The 18,318-nt window shown below is 41.2% G+C and overlaps 1 protein-coding gene across 6 annotated transcripts in view; it reads left to right on the top strand.

Moving 5' to 3' along the window:
• The window catches only part of LOC135880300 (transducin-like enhancer protein 1), a 114,406-nt gene that overhangs the window by 32,829 nt on the left and 63,259 nt on the right, over nucleotides 1-18,318 (top strand). For 3 of the 6 annotated variants that reach the window (XM_065406554.1, XM_065406550.1, XM_065406549.1), the window contains exons 7-8: nucleotides 11,497-11,701; nucleotides 12,478-12,494. The exons of 1 other annotated variant lie outside the window; for it this stretch is intronic. In XM_065406554.1, coding sequence (XP_065262626.1) covers nucleotides 11,497-11,701; nucleotides 12,478-12,494 — 222 coding nt within the window. Of the gene's footprint in view, nucleotides 1-11,496; nucleotides 11,718-12,477; nucleotides 12,495-18,318 lie in introns of all 6 variants that reach the window. 2 more of the 6 variants (XM_065406552.1, XM_065406551.1) reach the window with 2 other exon arrangements.

Below are 18,318 nucleotides of genomic sequence, written 5' to 3'. Positions count from 1 at the left end.
TAGCAGCTAACTTCTTTCACTTTTCACAAATGAACTCAGGGAGAAACTAACCAACAATTGGGTTATGATATTATTGAACATAGAAATCCAACTAATTTGACAGCTTCATGGACAAACACCCCAGCCTCATGGATACCGTGGTTAGATAGTTCAAAAAAAGAACACATCACAATGATTGGGAAAACGTACTCTTCTCTGCTGACTGTCTCTCATTGGAATAACCCAGGATGGAAGTGTATGGTGTCCAAAAGATAAATTTGAGGGACATTCAGCATCTGCTGTCATTGGAAAGCCTGGGATAATTGTCCTTAATGTGGGCCTTTTTACACACTTATACTAGTATTGGGCTTTGTTTTGGTATACAATGTACTTGACAAAGTTCTTTATGCTAATCAAGACTGTACTCCAGGGCACCACAGGACACTCTTTTCCCCCAGACTACCTTAAGCACCCTAGGTCTCTAGCTGAAACATTTTTCCTTTAAGTGTGGCTGTGGAAGTACAGATAAGGGGCAATAGTGCTTAGGCCCGCTGTATCTTATGAGGTGGCTACAACTTTCCTGGCTGCTAATATGCTTTTCAGTGAGCAACTAGGTGGTTTGAGCATTGGCCTGCTAAACCCAGGGTTGTGAGTTCAATCCTTGAGGGGGCCATTTGGGGATTGAGTTGGGGAATGGTCCTGCTTTGAGCATGGGGTTGGACTAGATGACCTCCTGAGGCCCCTTCCAACCCAGTCATATTCTATGATTCTAAGAGTGTGATTTCTTTTGGACTGTGCTTCCTAAAGGGTAAGCAGCTGTATACAGCTCCAGCTGGAGACCCAAAGTGGCCTTCAAGAATAGCCCCAAAATCAGTGGGTTTAACCTTGAGGCGACAGAAATGTATGTTATGTGACTAGCTATGTATCCTTGAAGAGTGGTGACCATTTTTGAGCTAGCTGGAGCTGAAAAGGTGTTCCTAGCCACTGCTGCTTTTATTACCGTTCAGGTATATTGAGGAGTCCAAGAAAACCCTGAGATTGTCTTAGCTATCATGAGTTTCCAAAGCTGTGGGTTTTTTAAAATTAGGTGCTTACATTTAAACAAGGCAACACTAGCGCACATGGGGATGAAGAGGCAGTGAGGCTGAGTGTAGCAATACATGTTTGCCTTCTGTCTTTCTGCCCCCTCAGAAAGCCAGACAGACTTTCTGTTTTGGCTGAATCTGGAAAATCTCTTTCTAGCAAGAACAGTATTTCAAGGCTTTAAACAGTGTCTGTGCTTACCCAAGCATGCTTCAGGAAATCTCCCACCTTTTCAGTACCACTGGGACAGCTCCAGTGGTAGTAACAATGGAAATAGCGCTAATGCGGGAAGGGCATAAGTGCCTTTACCACTGTGTTGTATGGACATGCTTAGAGATAGTGGCTGTGACATGGTGGTAGAAATAATAGTCTTTTCTGTGTTAGTACTAGAATCCTGCCACCATCAATGGAGCTGCCCTAGTAGTAGTGCAGAGTCAGAGACTTCCTGAAAAATGATTACATAGACAAGCAAGTAATCACAGGTGTTAGAACACTTTCAGAACCGCTCCCATCATTCTCCATAGGTAGCAGAATCCTGGAGGGCCAAAAGTCCTTTGGACTCCATGCAGAAAAGTCCAGCCTTCTTAGTTATGACCCTGTTCATTCTGGGGCCAGTTCAGTACGTGAGATGCAATGACATAGCCTTTTTTCGTAGCCTTTTGTATGGTAAGAGACATTAATGGCTGCTGGAAGAAACATATGTCTGAGACAGTTTACATTTTGCAATGTGTATTCTGTCCTTATGACCTGAGAGAGGTTGAGTTACAGGAATTAGGGTGGGAATTGGGGTAAATTTAGATAAAACTTGTATAACCACTCAAACTAAGCTCAGTTTGTTCTCTAGGAAAGTGCCATTACTTCCTCCAAACTCAGTGTAGGTGTGCCTGTTTTAATTTGCAATTTACAAATATATTTACAAACAGTATGACTTTCTGCTCAGAGTGCATGTTGCACATCTTTGACCTTGCATTCTCTAATGGAAACACGCAGCAGCATGTACATAAAACACAAAAACCAAACACAGCATTACAATACAGATGCACTTCCTCCCCTAGGAAAACGATGTGAGAATGAATACCATGTAACAGATAATAGTTACATCACTTAATACGACACTGGAAGGTGGTCAGACACTATACTGATGAGGACAGTATAAGAACTTGCATAGAATAAATATTTCATATGCTCATATACGTTCTTCATAGTTGTGTGTCCCCATCCCCCGGTTTGATTATATCTACTTATTATTGGGGGAAACCATCTGGATATAATATTTTTGCTCATAGTCCAGATTTCTAGGGTTGCAGTAGAGATGGCATAGAACTTCAACTAGCACAAAAGAAGGTGGCAGAAAGACTTGTGGCTGTGTAGGAGGGAGCTTTAGTTTTTGAGGTTAAATCTGGCAATAGCACTAATTATCGCTCTTCTACTCATCTTGAGTTTCACCAGGGTAGTCTGACGTTACCACTGTACATAATAGGCATTGAGAATATGGGTCAGGCTTCTGCTTGGGTGGTGAAACTGTCTGCACGAGCTTTGGTGTTTGGTAGCTGTTGATCTGTGGCTTGGGAGATAGCCCTGCAAATTCTACTTGCACCAGGGCCTGACTGCAGGAGGACAAATCCCAGTTTAAAAGTCTGCATCTACCCCATGTCCAGACTGTTGAGCATACTTCACCTTTTGTGAGTCTGTAACCTGGTCTCAGCCCAATCAGGTAACCTCTGTGCCTGTTCATTTCTAAGACCCTGGCTGCTGGTTTTTCCCCTCCACACCCTCACTCTAGACTGCTGATCAAAGCAGGGACACAGAAGCTACATCTGCCCATAATGAGACTAGCAGGATCTGTAGTTTAGGACGTTTTTAGTGGTGGGCTGTGGATCACCCTATAGGAAGAACAGAGTATGTACTACCTATAACCATTTTCAGAGCTTGGTTCAAAATGCATGTTTTTGAAAAAGCCTACTTGCAATCCTAGGAACTACGAGGAGTGTGTAAAGGAATAGGAGTGGCATGTATACTCTACTGTACTGTCTTTATATAATGTGTGCATATGTGACAAGGTGGAGCTCTCCCGAGATGGTAGTCTTCCCACCCCCCCTCCCCACTTGCTCTACCTCAGCTCCTTGATGCAGCATAGATAAGAAACGTATACAGCATTAGTCACCTTAATATCTAGGCACTACACATGATAAATAAGGGGCACAAGACATAGATCTTCTGGGGCTCAGCCACTTGCCTAGAAACTAAATATGCTTCAGTTACAAGTGACTGAGCCCCAGAAGGTGAAAGCAGCGACTGCTTTTTCTGCATCTCGTGCCCTTTATATTTTTTTTGTCCAATGGCAAGATATTAAGGTGATTGATGCTTTGTACATACCTTATATCAAATTGCATAGAGGAGCTGAGGAAGAACAAGTGAGGAGAGACTACTGCTGGGGAGATCTCCATCTTGTTATGTATGCACAAGTGAGAGAGACTACCAGTTTGGGAGCTCTTCCCTTAGTACTGCAGTACTTGCGGAGGGGTGGAACTGCTGCTTCTGCCTCTGCTTGGCAGGGAGGCAGAACAAAGAACTTACTAGCAAATGGCATGGAATACCTCAATTTTTTTACATTGTCAGGAACTGGGAAAAGAGGGGAGTGATGGAAGAAGCCAGGAGGTGGGTGTAGGGGGGAAGAGTGTTGTAGAGGAATGTGGGCTCTGGGCAGGAAGAGGATGACTGATAGCTATGGGCTTGTCTGAACAGCAAGATGGGGCGTAAATCTGCCCCCATTAGTGTGCTGTGCAGTAAGGGCTAGTCTACACTGGCAATGTTAAAGCGCTGCTGGGGCAGTGCTGCCACGGCAGCACTTTAACATGCCTTGTATGCTCGTGGCGCAGTTATAAAAAAACCCACCTCAATGAGGGGTGTAGCTCCCAGCGCTGGGGCACTGTTTACACTGGCGCTTTACAGCGCTGCAACTTGCTGCGCTCAGGGGGGTGTTTTTTCACACCCCGGAGCGAGAAAGTTTCAGCTCTGTTAATTGCCAGTGTAGACAAGCCCTAAGTGTTCGCTTAGACAAGTCCTTAGAAACCTAATGTAATAACTGTGTAGAGAGGAGAATGGGATACTGGCAAAGATTGCTCGTCTTGGGAGCCCTGGATTAAATTCCCTACTCCACTACAGACTTCCTGTGTGACCGTGGGCAAGTCACTTTAGGACCAGATCCTCAAAGTTACTTGGCTGTTCCTCCACTCAACACCTAACCGATAGGTGCCCTATGCCCCAAGCTATGTGCCCACACTCCCTATACAGTGCATGAGGAGAGAGAGAGAGAGATGCCTAAGAAAGAAATCCTCAGAAGTCAGCTGATGGGAAGCCACCTAAGTTAGTCAGCAGTGAAATGCTGGGGAAGGGGGTGGGGAGAGGCTTATGTGCCTGGCTGACAGGCTGGAGATAAATGCTTCCCTGTGCTTGGGATCAGTCATGAACCCTGTCCAGCAGTTAGGTGCCTGACCCAGGTCAACTGTTTAGGTAGCCCATGAGCTAGCAGCCAAAACCATTTGCACAAAACAGACACATTTAACAGTTTTTACAATAAGAGAGTCCTCACAATAGCTAGTAGGCCAGGGATTAGGACATTCACTGCACATGTGGGAAACCCAGGCCTGATTTGGAGCAGGGACTTGAACCCTGGTCTCCCACATCCTGGGTGAGTGCCCTAATCCCCAGGAGAGAGAGGGAAGACACACATGCATACCTCCTACCTTGTCCCCATGTGTCTTGTGCTGGCTGTGCTGTACTGGCCCCCTTCCGCTATCAATGGCCTGCATCTGGCCTTACTTCTGCGGGGTCTGACGGTTCCTGTCCATACTCAGAGCATGCCTTCAGTACTGGGTTGTGCTAAAGAGAGAAGTGCTTCCCCTGCAAAGCTTCAGGGCCTCTGTAGCTTTGACTTGAGGTATTGCTCCAAATAGCTTGTTAGCTGTGGGATTGTGTCAGGGCTTAGGTGGCTTTGCAAATGCCAACTGGTGCCTACAGCATTAGGTGGCAGCTCAGTGGTGGCTTTGAAAATGTCAGTGTCTAAGGATCTTTGTCAGTCTTGGCCCAGGTCTTGCCTTACCTCAGCTTCCTGTCTATAAAATAGGGGTAACAGTACTTCCCTATCTCACGGTGTAGTAAGGATAAATACATTAGAGTGTGAGGTACGACTGGTGGGAGCCAAATAAGTACGTAAGATATAGACATAGGAACTCCAGGCTAGATCAGTCTGTATGGGTAAGTACAATCATATGCTAATGGGACACATCTCTGCAGACTTATAAAGAAGTTTGACGTGCTAACCATAAGAGAAATATTAGTGGATTGAATCATTAGAACCTCTGTGTTTAATAGATATGAATAATCTAGACTTAAATAGCACTTTTCAAAGCAAAGGATTCTAAATCTTATTACAAACGTGGAGTCTTGCTCTGCAACCCTTAGTAATGTGGCCCAGTGAAGTTACTCTCTGGTAAATTTGGTGGAATGTGGCCCTTGATTGATTGATTTTATTTATATATAAAATCATTTCCTCCACAGAAATGCAATTGCCTCAGAATTTGAAACATAGCCTCTGTTTTGGTAGCATACAACGTACTACACAGCAGTTGAAGAATGCAAGAACATTGGAAATGTAAAACTACAGGAGAATTTAAGTAGGCCATGGGTATTTAGACACTTAAGAAATCACACTATATAGATCAGGGATCGGCAATCTTTGGCACACAGCTTGCTGGGGCAAGCACCCTGGCGGGCCGGGCCCGTTTGTTTATCTGCCACATCCGCAGGTTCGGTCGATCGCGGCTCCCACTGGCCGTGGTTCGCCGTCCCAGGCCAATGGGGGCTGCGGGAAGCGGCGCGGGCCGAGGGCTATGTTGGCTGCCGCTTCCCGCAGCCCCCATTGGCCTGGGACGGCGAACCGCGGGCAGTGGGAGCCGCGATCGGCCGAACCTGCGGATGCAGCAGGTAAACAAACGGCCCCGGCCTGCTAGGGTGCTTACCCAGGCGAGCTGCGTGCCAAAGGTTGCCGATCCCTGATATAGATGTATAAAAAGCTTACAATTTAAATAGAGTAGATGAGGAGTTAAAGAAAGGAAGAAGCATCACCATTTTGCAGATGGGCAACTAATGCACAGAGATTAAGCTTGGCCAGTATATCTCAGGAAACCCCTGACAGAGCTAGGGATTGGACCTAGATTTATTTGGTCGCAGTCCCATGCTTTAAACAAAACTATCTTTCTTAATGACTAGAGTTGAACTTTGACAACACCCTTATTCCAAACCAGAGGACCAGTGAAATATTGCCCTCTAATAGGATAACTGAGTTTTTTAATACTTGGTCTTTTGGGCTGTTTTTGATGGTGAGGGGAAATTGGGACAGAAGTTTTGAGGAAATAAAATGCTGTTTGAATCAGCTTTCAAATGATAAACTGAATTGTTCTTTTGTCAATATTAAAAGGATTTTGGGAGGCGGGGAGAGGTGGTTGTAACAAAGCAGTTCTGGTTCAATTAGAGATTATTTTTAAATCAATACTGTGGTTAATTACCACAATACAATTGCTTGTGCATGCATCATTGCAATCTCTTCTCTCCTACCTCCTCTCCCCCCCCCCCCCCGAAACAATGATAGTAATTGGTGGTAAGACAGACCTGTTACTCATCCTTTTGAGCACATTTCTTATGGCAGGTGTCTAGATTTTAATTAAGTGCTAATGAGCATGCCTAGCAGACCGTGATACTCGACCAACTTTTTCAGTTTTATGGCTCACTATTGCTGAGCTCTTAAAAAGAGACAGAGAAGGCATTAGTATCTCTGAAGTGACAGGAAGGTGATTATATGCATAATATAATTGTTGCCATCATCTAAAACAGTGAATGCCTACTTTGTAAATATGTCCTCTGATTGTTGCTGTTATCCATTCTCCTGCTCCCTCTTTTCATATTCCCCATTGCAGACAGCATAGGCTCTCTGTTTGGAGTGGGTGCTGGGGAAGAGCACTAAGATATCTTAGGCTTTGTCTACACTGGCACTTTGTCGGCAAAATTTTTGTCGTTCAGGGGTGTTTTAAAAAAAAAAAAAAAAAAAAAAACATGCCCCGAATGATAAAAGTTTTACCGATGAAAAGCGCCTGTGTGAACAGCGCTTTGTCAGCAGAAGCGCTCTCTCCTGCCGACAAACAGCAGCTATGCTGCGCAGCTTTTAGCGGCATGGCTGTAGCGGCACAGCTGTCTCTAAAAGATGCGTAGTGTAGCCATACCCTTAGTAACTGAGTTTTTTCTAATGGACACAGAACATGAGCTCTTTGGGGCTGGGATTGTCTTCATCTGTGTTTCATATAGCACTCTCAGTGCTATGCATGGCTGGAATATAAATAAAGTTTTTAATTGAAGCTAGATTCAAATCAGACACACTCAAGTGCAACAGCTCCAGTGGTGCAAGAGACCAAATTTAGTCCCTTTATTTTATAGCAATTATCAATTTCTAATCATTCTGCAGATAGTTAGTTATATAACGGAGAGTCCTTACAAATAAGCCAAGGTCTGTCCCTCTCCTAGTTGCTGACACAACACTGACCAAGATCAGGTCTGTAAAGGATCATGTAGGATTCTTCCGCAGTTGTACTGGAGAAAGTGTTTTCCCCATTGCTGCTGCTTTGAAGGTTTGGTGAAAGCACTTCAGAGTGTACAGCAGGTGAAATGAGTGATTGTGGTCTAAGGAGGAATACCCTACTCTTCTTGATTTTTCCCAATAAAATGCATGCCTGGCACCCTTATGAATGGATGCAGGAACAGATGGCTGATACCAAACAAATTCAGTTTTGTTAATATTGATATACTCTGAAATGCTTTCACCAAACCTTTACAGCTACTGAACTTAGCTAAAAGGAGAGTGCGGTATAATAGCTGCCCAAAGGAGTGGTGGGGGAGAAGGCTAGGTTTAACCCAAGCACTTTAGGTGGTGTACACTAGAGAATGCAGGTTTCTACAACAACAGACTGGAATGCTCATAACTTTCCATAAACATTCCAAGTATTGCTACAGCTTCAGTAGCTCTGTGTAAGTCCAATAACCGCTTTGTTAATGTCAGTTCTGTCTGAACTCTTGGAGTACTGCTGTGGCCTGGAAGCTGCACCATTTCAGTCAAGTAGTGTTCCTGGTGTAGTTCCACAATGCTGTGCCCAGTGTTAGGTCTGATCACTCAGAGGATTGGATCAGTCTGCTTGTTAAGGTTACCCACCTACTGGCTGTGTGTGGGCTCAAGGGCAGCTGAGAAGATACTTGGCTGGTCTTGGCTCTGCTCCCTTTCCCCTCACTTGACACCCCAACCCCAGGACATGAAAGAAAGAAAGAAGCAGCTACTTTAAACCACAATTTTAATGTAACCTTCCTCCCCCCCCCCCCCACTTCATGCGTACAAGCCCAAAGACTGTGGGTAGGGGCTAGTGATCCTCTGCAGTCTGTATGGATTGTGTGGAGATGTAGTAAGGCATAACTTTTTTCCCTTTCCACCATGTGCAATCCTTGTGCAAGACGTTCTTTTTGAAACAATAATTGGACCAAATAATGATATGAACAGGTGCAAATATGTATCTTATGCTAACATTAGATGTGTAATATTGCATAGCTCTGAGAAATGTAACATATGCTTTACATGTGAACACAAAAATAAATATAAAACAAGAAAAAAGAAATGTATTAAAGTTGCAAAGTCAAGCACTCCAAAGTTACTACAGTAGTCTGTGCGACGTTAATTTGGTGTCCTTGTACGTATGCATTATGATGCAATCTTTAATTACATGATTGCATGCTGGTTTTTCCACAGGCCTCTTCCCTCAGAGTGCACAGAAATAATTGATCACTTAATGAGCAGCTATTCAGTATTTTGTTTTGTTGTCATTGATCATGCCCCATTTAGTGCATGCTATTCCAACCCTGCTCTGAAGACAGGATTATTACATTTACTCTTGGGCTTTTCTGTGACGTTCATTGCTGTACTATTCAAGTGCATCACAAACATTAAATTTATTTTCACAACATCCCAAGGAGGCTGTTTTAGGTGGGGAACTGAGGCACAGAGACATTAAGGTCAAACGTGTCTACTAATTATGGGTGCCCAATTTGGGATGCATAGGATCTGAATTTTCAGAGTATTCAGCATTATATGGCACTTTATATGTGCAAAGCATAGTTCCTATTAACTTCAGTTGCAGTTGAGTCCTTTGCACTGTTGTAAATCAGACTCCATGGTCTCAAGTTAGACATATAACGAGGAATACACAATTAGTGAACACCTGTTAAAAGTTTGGTTTAAGTGACTTGACTAGCATCACATAAGAACTCTGTGGCTGGGGCAGGAATGGAATTTAGTTCTCTAGTGTGGCATTCACCTGCCTTAACCATGAGGCTATCCTTTGTCTTCCTGTAATCCCCTGTCTCATTCAAACTTCTGCACCAAATGAGGCAACGGTCCAGCCCTGCTTCACTGCTAGAGCAGGTCCATCCTGTGCACTGAATGAAGCATGGGCCCTCTGGGGAAAAGAGAGTATGTGATCATGTAATTAAAGACTCTCTCATAATGCATACGTGCAGGGAGGGCTGAATTGCATAGGAATCCTTAATTTTGGCATTTCTAACTATTGAGTGCTTGACTTTGCAAACGTAATGTTCTGTTATTGTAGTGTTGTGTGTGTGTGTGTGTGTGTGTGTGTGTGTGTGTGTGTGTGTGTGTGTGTGTGTGTGTAGTTGGATTTTTAAAAAAGCAAACTAACCCCCCGCTCCCCCCACCACCACCACCCCGCAATTCCATCCTGTGACGTCATAGTGAGACATATATGGTTCAACAACAGTGTTAAAACATTTAGATCCTCTGCCACTTGAGCTTATGGAGTAACTAATAGCACTAGTAGGTTGTCATCTTCTATGTGGCCCAGTACATTCCCGAGGGGAATGAAATGCGCACTTTGTCAGTGAGATTTCACAGATGTTTGCAGACTGCAGAGGAACAGGGAGATACAGGAATCTTGGGTTACATTCCAGGTACTGGATAGAATTGTCTGTAGTGGTCAGATATTTCTGTCAAGCCTGACTCCCTTCTGTTCCTCCAGCCTTTCTCAGTTCCAGTCCTGTCTCTCCCCTCCTCTCTGCCTCCTCCTCCCAGACTCTCTGTCCCCATGGCTTCTTGTCCCAGTCCCAGTTTGCTAGCCAGTACCAGTCTCCACACACTGAGCCCAGACCCACACTCCTTGACTAGTCAGTCCTAGTCTATCCCTCTCCCAGTCCTATTTCTTTCCCTCACCCAATGGCTCCTTGTCCCATTCTGCACCCTCTGCAGTGACCCCCTGCCCCACAGTCTGGTTGCTGTTTCCTCTGCACTCAGATCAAGCTACTCTCTTTTCCACACTGCCTTGGTGCTAGTACAGGGTCAACTGAGAGCACAGGAGAGACAAGTCTCCCCGCTCTTAGTTCTTGTGCCCAGGGCCACAGCTGGTCGCAACAGTCAGCAGCAGCAATTGCAGGAAAATCCCTGCATCCCTGGAATGGCAAGTGAAATCCTTGTGGAAATTAGCTGCCAAATTCTAACAACTGCACATTTAGAAACTTCGATGGATTTACACAGGGGCAGCAAAAGGCACATCCCTCACCCAAAGGAAACCCCCTGCCAAATTTCAAATCTCAACTTCAAAACAGGAGTTCTCAGTGAACTAATTGAGGGAATTTTTTAACTTGGGCAAAACAACTTATTTCCCCTAATCTTGTTCTTGGAAATGGCAGAACCATTTTTTGCAGAAACTTGCCCCAAAAATTTCAGCTTGAGGCATGCCCCCAGCATGGGAGATTTCATCTTGAATGGTAAAAGTTTGGTAAAATTATAAGCAACTTAAAACAGAGCCTTATAATAGGAAGTGTTAGGCAACCTTAAATAAAGACAGTGGTATACACCTGATCTAGGAAGCTGCACCTGAAATTGAGAGAGGTGTCATAATCCATAAGCACCACAATGCTTGTAGGGAGTGCTGTATTTGAATACATGAACTGGTTGATGCTAGCTAGGTTTTTTAGTGTAGACACTGAAATATTTTAGGAACACAGGTTTTATAAAAGCTCAGTTTAAGCATGAAATAATGCAGTCTTGTAGGCTGTCTTTTTGGTAGACATTTTTTCTTAAAAGTGGCCCATTTCAGTGATGGTGGGAGTGCTGTTGTAGACCGGGCTAATGTGTTTTTAACTACTTTTGTTTAGCTTTACTCAGATCAGGAGTAGGTGACACAAAGTGTGGTGGGGTGGAGAGGAGAGGAAGATAGGGTAAAAATAGGATTGATTACGAATAGTTAACCAACATTTTTCTTCTCTTTTCTTCCTCAACTATGTGCTTCGCATACTTCCTCCTGTGAATAACAATACCATCCATAACAGCAGCAGCAGTTGCAGGCTCAGCATCTTTCCCATGGCCATGGACCTCCAGTGCCTCTTACACCACACCCATCAGGACTTCAGCCTCCTGGAATTCCTCCACTTGGAAGCAGTGCTGGCCTTCTTGCCCTCTCTAGTGCTTTGGGTGGGCAGTCTCACTTGGCAATAAAAGATGACAAGAAGCATCATGATGCAGAACACCACAGAGGTGAGAGGCATGGCAAGCCTGATTAGGACGTTGTCAAATTCGCACATTGCTGCAAATTGTGTGCATCTCTAAAGAAATCGAATTATATAGAATGAAAACGAGAACAAACTGTTGTAAAAAAAAAAAAAAAAATTTTTTTTTTAAAGTGTGTCTGCATTTCTACCACTGAAGCAAAATTAAGCTTGGAAGTTTTCAGTATTTGAAATAGGCGATCCATTAGGTGTCTCCTGCTTTATAGATTGCAGGGCATTTTGACATCCTGGGGAATGCTTAGTGTAACACCAGTGCCTGCACAATATTGTGGATAATTGTTAAACTGCATAATTGGGTAAATTTTTTCAAAGAAACTAATGTTGTTAAATTGGTGGGGAGAAGGGAAGAGGGGAATGAGAAGTTAAATTTTGAAGTGAATGTGTTAAATGAAAGGTTTAGATAACTGTATCTGTTACTTTAGTTTCATAGGCTTAAGTTCTAGTACACATTTAAATATTGGGCAAAATTGCACTTGACTAATTTTTGAAAAAAATAATTTATTCTGTCATGAAATAAAAACTAGGCTTTGTGTATGTTTAAACTGTAAATCTATCATGTTTACAAAATACTGTAATTTTCAGGAAATCACTGTATTAGGAATGTGCAATGACTTATATAAATAAAAGCCATTTTAAAACTGTTCGGGGCTTGTGTTCTAATTTTTCCCCCCTTTTTTTATTTCTGTTCTTGCCTCTGTGTCTGAACGGGCATGTCTGTGCATTTCTTGGTTACTACGGGAGCAGACAGAGAGCCGGGCACAGTAAGTACCAATACTTCTGTTAACATTTAAAATGTTTCTGCTTCAACAATACTAGATAAACAAAAATTACTCGCACCTGTTTTTTCTCTGTAGGTTTCCTTGTTCTCCCTCCTGTGTAGTCATAGTTGTATATGATAGGCATATATGTACCCTGTTCAGTACATTGTTTAAGTTGGAAAAATTAAAAGAAACTGTTTAATTACAAAATTTCTATGGTCATGATAAAATCATGGCAATGGCGGAGATTTGAACTTTAATCAGACTTGATTTGTTTGCCTTCTGGAGCTATTTTTTTTTTTTGTCATGTTTATTGCTCATATTTTGAGTGGCAGTTAAGGTGTTTTTTTTTAAAAAAAAATCTGCAGAAGTTTAAGTTGCAGAACAGGTGAGAAATCAAAATCCACACATTACTGCTGTTTTCAGTCTCTTGGGCATTGTAATTTCTCTAACTGAATCTCTCTACCCATACAAATGTCTTCATTACTTGATTTATGCATCAGCTGCAATTTCCCTTGAATAATTTCCTTTCAGGCATAAACTGTAATAAAAATTTCATTATAAAATAAGGATCTGGTTTAGCCCCCCACCCTTCTGTCCCCATCCCAAGAAAAGTCCGCCAAAGGGCGCTACTTTGTTTTTTCTTCACACTTTTGTGTCTGAGTAATGATGTCAAATTCAGGTGTCAGCAGGTATTTATTTTGATTTATAAAATGAAACTATTCACTAATGCCATGGGTGAATTTAGTCCTTTATGCAGCAAAATAAGTTGTGATTATTCTCTCTCTCAATTAGACTGCAGTGCAAGATGCAGTTTCACTAGGGTTATTCATTGTCTGTTAGCCTTAAGACACTTACCTGTTTTTGTTTATATTGCTTGTAAATGTCGGTTGTTTGAATGGCAGGGCTTGGAAATATTTTAATTAAAAATTTCCTGCATGCTTTTTATATGATAAACTGATCTTTTTCTCTTGCTTCCAAGTTGGAATTAACCGTTCTTATTTATTTCCTTGCTCATTGCAGTGGCATCATTAATGTCAGTACAGCTGTGGAAATGGTTAAAGGGTAGAATTTTCAAAAGCACTGAAGGGATTGAGGAGTACAAGTCCCATTATATAACAATGGGATTTGTGTTCCTAAATCTATTTGGTGCTCTTGAGAATCCCACCTTTAGTTAAGTATTTTCTCTGAGTCAAAAGATGGATCTCATCACACTTTTTTCTTGGTCCTGTGTAAAATACTTTGCTAAAAATATTCTGCAAATAATTTAAAGAAAAATGTGACAATTTGAGAAATATGCAGTATGCTTAAACAGCAAATATGCAAAGGACACTTGAGATGTGTTGACTTTAAAGTTTTAGGTGCCCAGAATGACAACGCAGTGTTATAGAATGCAGACTCTGTGCAACCCTTCATTATGCACAACAAAGAAAGTTAGATACAGTATAAATGTGATCTGCTGTGTCGGGCTGCCAGAAAAGCCTTTTTAGTACATTGTGTGAGTTTGCAGTTTCATTTTCTTAATTATAATTAAACTCATACAGTCAACTGAAACAATTCCACCCCAGTCACAACCTGCCACCATATGTAAAATCCATGATTCTCTGCTGTGGGTGTGAGGTAACTAGCATAAGTGCATTCTGGGGTATCACATAGGATCATGGGGGACTTCAGGGCCCTGAAGAATGTATAGTAAATGTAAAGAAAATTCCATGCTTATTGTCCTTGCTGTTTGGATATGCCACCTAGAATTGGATGTCTGCCACTCTTTAGATCCCAGTTCAGCAAAACACTTAAATGGGTTTACATGTTTTGCTGAATAGAGATGAACTTAAGCATGTGACTTAACACACATAAAACACGTTGTATCCGTTTCATGGCAAACAGAAGTTTGCGTTTTTATTTATTTATTTTTAAAGATATTTAGAATCCATGGGACGTTATCCAAATTCAGATTTAACCTTTGTGGTTAACATTTATTTGACAGTGAGTTTTGGTTGGTTTGAATTTTCTTTCTTAGTCACATCTTTAATGTCACTTGGAAATGGTTTTTATATTTAAATACCTTTTTAAGGCTAATATTCAACTGGTCATAGTTACATAAGTCATGTCCACATGACTATAAATCTTATCATAGTGTTTCCTAATCTAGTACTATATATTCTTATCATGCAGATTACTATTTAAATCCGTCATCTTGGTGACCTACATATTTATTTCAATGAGGCTTTGCATATTAAATGCATATGGTGATGCTGCCAAAACTGCTGACAGAAATATGCTCTGATCACCCAAGACACTAGAAACCATGTTGTTAATCTAAAGTAGTTGCAATATTGTTCAATATTGCTTTGCAGTACTTCCCTATAATTTCCAGTGAAGATAACTGGTGTGAGCTTCCAGTGCAATCAATGGGTGTTGATTACTCTAAGTTGCAAGATAAAAGTATTCAAATACAAAGCAAGCTTTTAATGCTCATCTGTGAGGTATTAATGTAATTTAATGGATTAAAGCTGTTCAGAGTTTTGTGAGGCTCTTTTTGAAAAAAAACAAGTGCACCCAGACTAATACATGCCATCAGTTTCAAACTGTATGGTTTGAAACAGATGCATAAGCTAGTGAAAACTGGGAGTAAAATACTCCGCATGTGGAGGTGCATTAAGCAAATTTATTATAATTCTGGATGATTGTGTGTGAGCAATGCCTTTAGAAGTTGCTACTGTACATACTCTCACTGCATCGGAGTGGCTGGACTACAACAACTTTTTTTTTCTCCCTTATCTTGTCACTCTTCTTATCCTAAAAATCCTGAAATTGGTATAAGTGCAATTTGTCTGCAAACTTTTTGAAAAATAAAAGCTATTTAATGCACAATTTCTGAGGTTGATGATGATGATAACTTAAACTAAATCTTCAAAATTCAACTTGGCCAGTTTCGAAGGCAGAGCTTCAAAAATGAGCCATCTTAACAGAGTTTGGCGCAGGAATGCAGACATTTTAACTGTTGTGATCCTTTTGGGCTACGGCTAATAAAGCTGACCAGTCAGTTATGCTAACTAAGTTCTGTAACTGAAGTTTAATAAGGGTTTTAGGAGACTCAGTGCCAGCAAGCTTTGTCCACATTTTTCTCTAAAGGGTATAATGACAACATCTGTCAGACTCATCTCAGGTATTCATTTATCACTTGTGCTGTCACTGTTCTAGCAGTCTATTCGGACAACATAGAAATGCAAATGTTTTCAAGTACTGCATTGTATCAACAGTAATTCATAGATAGTGGAGTTTTAATCTTTTTTTATGCACTTGTGATTCATATTGTCTGAAGACAAGAATTCCGACAGTATGTTTTTAGAAGACTTATAAAGTACCTTTAGGTTTGAAAGTAGTTAATTTTTGCCTTGATTACCGTTTATGAAAACAGCAATATTTATAAAGCAGTCATGTTCTTTGTACAGTGAATAGAAAACTTTCTCGCTCTCCCACCCCACCCACAAAGAACTCAAACACCCAAAGACAAACATCCTAAAATATTTCTTTGGATGCTTCTCTTTCTTGGGGGAGGTGATTGTGGTGGACATAATGATTTATGTAAACTATTTAAAATGAAATTTTGAATAAATAATAATTTGAAAAGATTAGTATGCATTTATATATTAAAGAACCAATGCTTTCGTAGCTGCACCAAGAAGATAGTACCTTTCCTAGAGCTTATAAGAGAGAAGCTACCATGCTTCCTTTAACCATATGTTATCCCTCTCTTACTTTTAACTTGACATGGCCCTTAAAAATAAATAAGGCCAATCCTGTGTCCAAATGCATGCAAAATACCAATTAACTCTAACTAGAGTTACTTGCATGCAAGAGCTGTGGAATACTGTGTTGCACTCTAGTGTGAAACTAACTTGAAGCAGCAAGTGCTGATGGCTAGCAACAAAAGTTACAAAACAAAAGAGAAGAGGAATGGGTGGTGGAGATAAGTATTTATGGATAATTCCTGACCCCATTTTGACAGACATTAGTTAGAAAATGTTGAGTTCAACAGAAGCACAGAGGAAAGCAATTTGGCATTTCTCACTGTGCTCATATAATAATGTGAAGATACCAGTTTTTATGATGGTGGTTGTTGCCATTATTAGGTTTAAGTTCCAGTTGTAATTAAACTTTTTCAAATACACTTCAGTTTTTATGTAGGAAGCCTTCTTCATTCTGTGCAGGTCATTACCAGTCTACAGTAGTGCACAGTAGTGGTTTCTCTAGCTTATGATTGGTGCTGACAATTGTGATATTGTATATGTAAATTAAAAATAATAATTATTAAATTAGTGTGCACACTCATTTCAGTTAGCCCTTCCTCCCCCGAAAAATCCAACCATTGTACTCTTCAGTCTGTTTCTCTGACCCATGCCATAGAAACTTTTGTTGATTACTGCCCCTGTTTTCAGGCAACGCGTCCCACAGAGCACATAAATAACTGGTAGCTTTTTAATAGTAGCTGTGGTGCTTCTCTATCCTGTAAAAATATAAAATATTTATAATTAATTTCAAGTAGAGGAAGAAAACAGGGATGCGGGGGGGGGGGGGGGAGGATAAAAAGAGAAATGAGGGAAGATGGCAAAAGAGCAATAAGGCTTCATATTTAAAACAAAAATCCACTTATTTTTAACATTAATTTCCTACAGCTTATTTTTCTGGAAGAAAGTTCTCATATCTTAGGGTGGTGGGGGTTGGGTAGAGAACAGTGGTAGAGTTGTTACTAACTGTAAGTTGTTAGGACTTGAGTCAAATCTTTACTCTTGGGCAGATACTTTAAAAAAGTACACCCCATAGGACCTGTGAAATGATTTCCCTCCTATTCAACTCATGCTGTTTGTTCTTGTTTACTAGTGGAGCATGACAGTCCTCTTTCTCTTGATAGTGAGCATCAAAGCTTACTTTGGCCCTCTGATATTTTGGTTGTAGATGTTAGATTTGCTCCTGCTTTTCTTTCTGACAAAAGATAAATGTTTGTTTTCCTGGTACATAGGGATGTTGGCAGATAATGCTGGTGTGCAGTGCAGCAGATCAGGTCTAATGTGGTAGCTAAATGAACATATCAGCCTTTTTTTGGTCTGCTGACAGTACAGACAAGTGAGAGTTCAATCTGTTATAATGGTTGAGGTCAGTCATTGCAGTTGGTTAGACGTACAGCAGAATCTGTAAAATGACCAAGCACAGTGGAAAAAATACAGCTCTAGAGAATGTCTTAATTGGTCCCAGGTGTAGTTAAAACATGCACGCAGATGTGATGGGAATTCTGCTACCTAATTGTTATAATGTTCAATGTAAAGCTAATTGTCAATGTGGTGTGTGCTAGCAAATTAACTTCCCTATGCCGTAGTATAACAGAGGATAAATGAGGTGTTTTGGACTCCCAGTCTGTCCTGCTGACACGTACTTTCCTTGTGGTTTGGAAAGAGTTCCTAAGGGGAATCGGAATGGCAGCTAAGGAAATCCATTTGAATAATGTGCATTATATTCACATTAGGAAACCTGCCTTCTCTCTCTGCATCCATGAGCGGGTTTTCCTTTCACATTTGTTGCCGATGCTTTCAGTGTTTGAATTTTGTTGGCAGCAAAGTCGCTTTGAGATCCATGATTGCCTTTATGCTGTCTGGTAACACTGACAGGAAGTAATGTCACATTAAGCTTTTTTCTTTTTCTTTTTTCAAGAGTTACTTGAAGAAGGGAATCTGTGCAAATAAATAATAACATTGAGCCACTGGAGAAAAATAAAATGTTTGGCATAAATGATTAAATCAATTTTATAACTATCTGGATACATTGTATG

This window comes from Emys orbicularis, chromosome 6, assembly GCF_028017835.1.
Source record: "Emys orbicularis isolate rEmyOrb1 chromosome 6, rEmyOrb1.hap1, whole genome shotgun sequence".
In the NCBI taxonomy this organism is placed as follows: domain Eukaryota; kingdom Metazoa; phylum Chordata; order Testudines; family Emydidae; genus Emys; species Emys orbicularis.
This window is presented reverse-complemented; position numbering and strand designations above follow the sequence as displayed.